Source organism: Heteronotia binoei, chromosome 9, assembly GCF_032191835.1.
Source record: "Heteronotia binoei isolate CCM8104 ecotype False Entrance Well chromosome 9, APGP_CSIRO_Hbin_v1, whole genome shotgun sequence".
In the NCBI taxonomy this organism is placed as follows: Eukaryota; Metazoa; Chordata; class Lepidosauria; order Squamata; family Gekkonidae; genus Heteronotia; species Heteronotia binoei.
This window is the reverse complement of record NC_083231.1, coordinates 101087223-101094828: the sequence shown is the minus strand read 5'-3', so window position 1 is coordinate 101094828 and position 7606 is coordinate 101087223. Positions and strand designations below refer to the sequence as shown.

The 7606-nt window shown below is 43.2% G+C and overlaps 1 protein-coding gene across 1 annotated transcript; it reads left to right on the top strand.

Annotated features, from left to right (window-relative positions):
* The first annotated feature begins 6349 nt into the window (after positions 1 to 6349).
* On the top strand, positions 6350 to 7247 carry LOC132577604 (dentin sialophosphoprotein-like). The gene has a single exon (XM_060247391.1). The coding sequence runs from the start codon at positions 6456 to 6458 to the stop codon at positions 7245 to 7247; it is 792 nt and encodes a 263-aa protein (XP_060103374.1). The 5' UTR covers positions 6350 to 6455.
* Positions 7248 to 7606: the final 359 nt, after the last annotated feature.

Below are 7606 nucleotides of genomic sequence, written 5' to 3'. Positions count from 1 at the left end.
AGCTTGCTTTTAAGACAGAACCTGGCTAAACTGATTTGTAGCCATCTAGCCATCTTATGTATGATTATGACGTATAGTATTTTATAGCACCTATTTTATCTATTTTAACTAATTTATTTATGTAATTGATTGTATTTAAAATTGTTGTTTATATTGTTTTATTTGAATCATGGAATTCCATGTCTGTGAGCCGCCCTGAGCCCGCCTTTGGCGGGGGAGGGCGGGATACAAAAATAAAGTTGTTGTTATTATTATTATTATTATTATTACTTATAATAATATGTTTGCAATTCTTGTAGTAAGTGTTTGCATTGTTTTCCTGGCTTTGGTTAAATTTTAAACAGGTGTGTTGTAAACCTTGGGGTTTTGTGACTTTAAATATTACGTCGGGTTTGATGTATGTTGCGGTAATATGCCTTAGGAATGATACTGAGGTCTTGTATTAGCTTTAGTCTTTGCTAATACTGGTAAGTTGTTTGTATTAATTGCCAATATGAATTTTGTATTGTTAAAGAAACATTACCTAAGATGCATTTGCTTGCTTTATGTAGCCATTGTGAAATACATCAATTTGAATATCCCTCTTTGATAAAGACAGTGGAAATGGTGCGACAAGCGTCCTGCTGGCTCCAGGCTCCGTCAGAGGGACGTTGGGGAATCTTCGGATTCATTCCTTTTGGGAAGAAAAATCTGCACAGGCACTTTGACCTACAAGCACTTTGTAGCACTAAGCACTTTAAGCAATTTGTTCTAATGAAGTGTGTGCTTAGATGCGTTTTGGAAATGATTCACATGTACTTACCTTGATATATTAATTGTTGAATTGGATTATAATAATCAGTGCTTTGAAGTTTCATACTTAGATATTTGTAAATGAATTAACAATTGTGTTTGTTATTTTGTCACGGTTTCTCTTTGGGAATCCCCCAGTTTGGAGGCCCTCCCCCGCTTCAGGGTCACCAGAAAGCGAGGGGGGAGGGGAAATGTCTGCTGGACACTCCCATTATTCCTTATGGAGACCAATTCCCATAGGGTATAATGGAGAATTGATCCATGAATATCTGGGGCTCTGGAGGGGCTTTTTTAAAGATAGAGGCTCCAAATTTTCAGCATAGCATCCAGTGCCTCTCCTCAAAACATTATCCAAGTTTCAAAAATATTGACCAAGGAGTCCAATTCTATGACCCTCCCAAAGCAGGTGCCCCTATCCTTCATTATTTCCAATGAAGGGAAGGCATATAAAGGGTGTGATGGCCAGAAGTAAGTACACCTTTTTCCCCAACAGATGCATTGAAACGAGGAGAAAAGACAAAGGGGATTTTCATAGCCTTCAAGCAAATGTTGCTTTCTGACTTACCAGACAAAGCTCTTGAACTAATACCCATAAAGTGTTCCAAAGAGACAAAATAAAAAGATTAGGTTAGGAGCTCTCGCATACAGAGCCCAGTTTTGGCTACCCTGGAGTTCAGTCCTATGACTTATGCGGTACAAGCAAGTACTGAGGTAATTGCAAGGATTTTGTTTTGTGCACAGCTTACTTTTCCTTTTCTAATAATTCTATTTTTTTTGTAGAAGCTCATATATTTTCAGAGTGGCTGTGGCTTATTCAAAGTGTTGGTTAAATCCCTAAATTGCTTGGGACCAGAGTATGTGAAGGACAATTTTCTCCCATATGTTCCTGAACGAGTATTCTAGAGTTGCCAGGTCTCGTTGACACATCAGCAGGGGGTGGGAGGGAGCCTTCTGGGAGGAAAATTGCCCTCAAGTCATAGAGTTTTGCCTGCATACAAGAGCACCACCATGTGATGTCCCCATGTTAGCTTCCTTTCTACCACACAAGAACTCAGCTTACAATATATGCAGCAGTCTTCTGTGTGATATCAGTTACCATGTCAGGGATGTTACCATGCAGTGTCACTGTTTTGGGTGGGGTTTTCCCGGCTGGCCAACTGGCCGGTGGCAGGCAGAAGCCTCCAAAACTGGGGAATCCCTCTGCTCCTGCCTGGGGAATGAGAACCCTAAAGATCACAGAAAAAGGCTGTTTTGACTGTCCCATCAAGCTCGTCTGGTGGTTATAGAAGACAGGGCCTTTTTAGTGGGAGCCCCATGGGTGTGGAACAATGTCACATCACACTCAGACATTAGGAGGTAGCTGAAGACAGTTTTGTTCATGACAGCACTGGATTAATTTTTAGTTCTTCCTACTGGCCATTTTAAATAACTGATATTACATTAACATAATATGTTTTATTGCTGCTTATATTGTAAGCTACCTTGAGTTCTTGTGATAGAAAGGAGGCTAATAAATGTTTCAAATGAATAAATAATAAATACATATTCCAGAATAGGGTGGCCAGAATAGGGTAACATGCCCTTGGTTTCAAGACTGTCATATATTTCATAGATGATGAGGCTGTAATTCACAGGCAGAACACATGCTCTGCCTGAGTAAGGTCCCAGGTCCAATCCCTACCGAACCTTGAGAAGGACCTCCTGAGACTTATGAGAAAGCTGCCATTCAGAATATACAATAGTGGTAGAGTTGCCCAGCCCCCCTGGCCACTGGCAGGGGATGAGGAGATAGGATTACCAGATTCAGGTTGGGGAACTCCTGGAGATTTGGGGGTAGAGTCTAGAGAGGACAAGGGTCTCTGTGTGGTACAATCAGCCCCGGCGCATGGGGTTCTGCCGGCCAAAGCAGAACCTCAACGTGCACTCCCCCCACCCCTCTGAAAACTTATCACACACGCATCACCTAGAGGTGATGTCATCACACCAGGCACTTGGCACTTCATCTCCCCAGCGTTCTCTGAGTTCAGAGGGTGCTGAAGACAAGAAGTGCTGTTCTTTGTCAACTGTGAGGGGCCAAGGGAGCTACTCCGACCCCTCAGAGCCAAGAAAGAACACTTGGTGCTTCCCCATCCCAGCGCTCTCCAGGTTTGGAGGGCACTGAGGATGGGAAGTGCCATTCTTTCTCTGCTCTGAGGGGTCAGGGGATCTGCTCCGACCCCTCAGAGCAAAGGAAGACACTTAGCACTTCCCCTCCCCAGGGCTCTCTGAGTTCAGAGGGCGCTGAGGATGGGAAGTGCCATTCTTTCTTGGCTCTGAGGGGTCGGGGGAGCTCCTCTGACTCCTCAGAGCTGAGGGGGAAAAAAGAGTCAGGGGCTCAGGGATGACACGAGTGGGAAGGGAGTGCCTGCCTCCATGCCTGCTGGGTGCTGGCACCCTTGGCAATTGCCTAGCTCGCCTACTCCCATGCGCTGGTCCTGGGTACAATGCCAAAGAGTCTACTCTTCAACACATCTATTTTCTCCAGGGGAATTGATCTCTGTAGTCTGGAGATGAGGTGTTATTCTGGGGGATCCCTGAGTCCTACCTGGAGGCTGGCATCTCTACATATTGGAGCCAGGGTCTGGCTCAACATAAGGCAGGCTCATAGCAGGAAGCCAGGTATTCTTCTTGTAACTGAGCTTGAGCACATGAAGCTGATGTATACTGAGTCAGACTGTTGGTCTATCAAGGTCAGTGTTGTCTACTCTGACTGGCAGCAGCTCTCCAGGTAGAGGTCATTCACATCACCTATGTACTTGACCCTTTTAACTAGGAAGGCTATAAATTGGTTCCAGAATCCTCTACCTGCATTTGCAGATGCTCTGCCCCTGAAGCATGGCCTCTTTTATCGCAGCCACAAACCAACCACTCCAACATACTGGTAATCACTTTTGGCTCTTTGTTCTTCTGGGGTAACTTGAGGTTGCTTCTGCACAACCTGTGTCAACATATGTTTGGCTTGTGTGTATTGAAATAATTAATGTAACTGGGAGAAATATATTTTCCATTTATATACAGGAAGCAATTCCAAGCATGAAGACTCTGTTTTTGCTGATAAATATCCTTGCTGTAACTGTTGCTTCCCCGGTAAGTGGACAAAGCATGAGAACTATGAACAAGGAATAGAAGAAACAGGAAGCTGTTTCTTAGCTCACAAAGGCTGGTCTCATATAACATGCAGCCCCATCCTAATACCCCAACGTAGTCACACTGGTAAAGTAGTAGTGTCAGTAGTCAGCATCCTAAGTCTCATTGAGCTTGGACTTAGGATGGGACTGTAACGCTGACAAAAACCAGTCTGTGTATTTAAGAATTTTCTAATGTTTTCTGTGGTTGTCTATAAATTCCTTGCAGGATATGGAGTAGTGCTGTGGTTTTGTGAAATGCTGAGGTTTTTTGGAAGCCTATTTGAGAAAATCTGTAATGAAAGACAGAAGAAAACCATTTCTTAAATGATATTTTGCCCACCAGATATTTTGCCCATTTCATGAGAAGACTTTGTGTTAGTAATGTTCAGCTATAAGGGTGTTCAGTATGTTTGGGGTGATGATGTATGGTGTGAAAATAAGCTAAGTATTCAGGTTGGATGAAGTCTCTGTCAGGTACATATCTGTCAAATTGTTCTTTCCTCTTGCTGCCCTGCCGCAACCCCTGGAGAAAGAGAAACTTAAAAAGGGTGGGAAAATAGAAATGGAAAACACAGTTCAGCATGGATCTTACATACTGCGAGGGGAGGGAGTCAAAATGAGGCCTATATGAAAGTTGGAGTATGACTGGTAGCAAAGGGTTGCCAGTCCCTAGTTGGGGGCAGGGCATCCCCTGGCTTGGAGGCCCTCCCCCTGCTTCAGGGTTATCAGAAAGCGATGTGTGTGTGTGTGTGTGTCTCTCTCTGTATGGAGGTAATATTAGCTGAGCCCTCCATTACACCCTATGGGGACTGAGAGTAGGAAGTGCAGTTTTAGATCAATTTATCCCTTCTGGCTAATCAGTCCATGGCACTCTGGGAACTGTAGTTCTGAGAGGCTTGGGTATTTCTCACACAAAATTTTTATCCCCTTCCAGTAATTGCAATTCTCATTTTTCAGTTGCTATAATGATCACATTAGTCTGACCCATATCCAGCCAAATGCATCCTTGTAACTGGGTTGTTGTAGATCAGGGTCTGGCCATTATTAGTACCTAACCCCGAAGGTATACTGGGCTATTTATGGGAACACTTTCTAGAAGACCATCATAAGTGGAATTATAACTTTTTTCAGTTTATTGATGGGCATAGCTCTGCTAAGGACTGCCCTATAAGCTGGTAACAATAAAAACTAGATGGTTAGTACAAAACTGGGGCGTGAGCCTAAGGTGGTCTATGCAGAAGTAAGTCCCAATTTATTCGATTGGGAAAATGTTCTCAGGAATGCAGGCTTAGAATCTCAGGAACCAGTTCTTGTATTTGCATAAACAATGAGCAACAGAAAACATAAGAAGGCAATATGATAATGCTGACAAAAACATTAACTGACTAGTACATAATTCGGCGTAGAATGTAACAGCTGATGTAGACTTCTCCAGAAATGTTATCATCAAAGAAAGGAAGAATATTTAGTTTCACATGATATATTCACATACTGCCCATCAACCAAAGTCACCAAAGAAGTTTACAGTTTAGTACAATACAATAAAATCAATACAAAGCTAATAAGGTACAATAAATGTGCAGTTTAAAAATAAGTGAAAGTCACTGGAGTATATTAAAAGTAAGTCAAATAGCATAATACGAATAAAATATAAAATTCTAATTATTCGCGACGCTTGTCACACCATGCCTTATTGTTCTAGCTTCTGGAAAGGTTAGGTCTTCAGGGAAGTGACCGTTCTCACGTCTTGTGGGAGTGAGTTCCATGCGGGGTGGGGAAACAACCTAGAAAGCCCTTCTCCAGGTATTAATGACAGATTGTAGAAATTAAATTGAGCCCCTCCCTTTTTTTGCTTTAAAAAATGCCTATATTCTTTTTAAGTTGAATAAAATCCTCTTTTAAAATGTTGTACCTTTGTGACAGATCAGAAGGAGTGAAGTTCCAATCAGAAGCAGCTATGAAGACATTAATTCTATTAATACCAGTAAAGGAGTATTAAAGATCACCTCGGTTCATAAGAAGGGGAACCAATCGGCTGGAAATGATGGTAATCAAAACGGGAAGATATTTCATAACCTCACCAGAGGATATGGCAAAGAAATGTCCACAGCTGGCCCTATCCGTCTCCAAGGAACCTACCAGCATGAAACTGACAGGCAGTTGTTCCATGAGGACATTGGCCTTGGACAGACCAAACACAGTCATCAGCATCATGCAAACCAAAGGGGGGCTGCAGATGCTGAGTCCCTGACAGGGAAAGCTGTTAACCATCATGCAGAACTTCTTAAAAAGAGCAGCAGCATAGACCAAAAAGGCATCACTCTTTGGAGAGAGAGATCCACCGTTCATGGTCTGGTGTCAACAACAGAAGGCTTTATCAAACAGGACACTGAGGAATTCCATGCCACCCATAACGTTAAGGCAAGAGAAAACACTGACACCCTGTATAATGATCATCACCATCATTTTGACAGCTACTATTTCAATGAAGAAGGCATGCAAGGAGATGATCCAGGTAACTCTGATCACTCTGATTCTAGTCAGCAGGCAGAGGACCAGAGCCGTTCCAGTGAGTCCAGCAAGTCCAATGAATCTAGGGAGCCCAGAAGTTCCAGTGAATCTACAGGGTCCAGTAGCTCCAGTGAATCCAGAAGTTCCAGTGAATCTAGTGAGTCCAGCAGTTCCAGTGAATCTACAGGGTCTAGTAGCTCCAGTGAATCCAGTAGTTCCAGTGAATCTAGTGAGTCCAGCAGTTCCAGTGAGTCCAGTGAATCCAGCAGTTCCAATGAATCTAGTGAGTCCAGTAGCTCCAGTGAATCCAGCAGTTCCAGTGAATCTAGTGAGTCCAGCAGCTCCAGTGAATCCAGTGAGTCCAGCAGCTCCAGTGAATCCAGCAGCTCCAGTGAATCCAGTGAGTCCAGCAGCTCCAGTGAGTCCAATGAATCCAGCAGTTCCAGTGAATCTTCAGAAACCAGTAGCTCCAGTGACTCCAGCAGTTCCAGTGAATCCAGTGAGTCCAGCAGCTCCAGTGAATCCAATGAATCCAGCAGTTCCAGTGAATCTACAGAGACCAGTAGCGCCAGTGAGTCCAGCATTTCCAGTGAATCTAATGAGTCCAGTAGTAACTCCAGCAGTTCCAGTGAGTCAAGCAGATCCAGTGATTCAAGTGACACTAGTGATTCTAGCAACTCCAGTGACTCTAGCAGTTCTACCAATTCTAGCAGTTCTACTAAGTCCGGAAGCTCCAGTGATTCCAATGACTCCAGTGATTTGGAGAGTTCCAAATAAATCAGTGGAAAATAATACAAACTGTAGCTTGTAAACAAAAGACACAACAGTATAATCTGGGGGAAAACTATGACAGCTTTTTACTAGTATGGAAGGGATGCTTCACAGAGTTCTAAAGCACATTCCCATTTTTGTTTGATGGCTGCATTAGATATATATGTGATTGTGTTTAAACATTAATTCCCAACTATTTCCAGCTTCCCTTTGTCAAAACAGGCAAGATGCTGGAGGAACTGTGAAATGACCTTCTTAGCATCCTTGAATGGGCAGTAGATTATAGCCATGGTCCAAAGGAGAGGTAGGAGCTTCAGAACATCTCCCATGTACCAATTCATTGATCCAATCTGACTCCTCCACAT

What these genes read in the sequence shown, in the direction of transcription:
- LOC132577604 (XM_060247391.1), top strand. Translation starts at nt 6,456, where the DNA reads ATGCAAGGAGATGATCCAGGTAACTCTGATCACTCTGATTCTAGTCAG.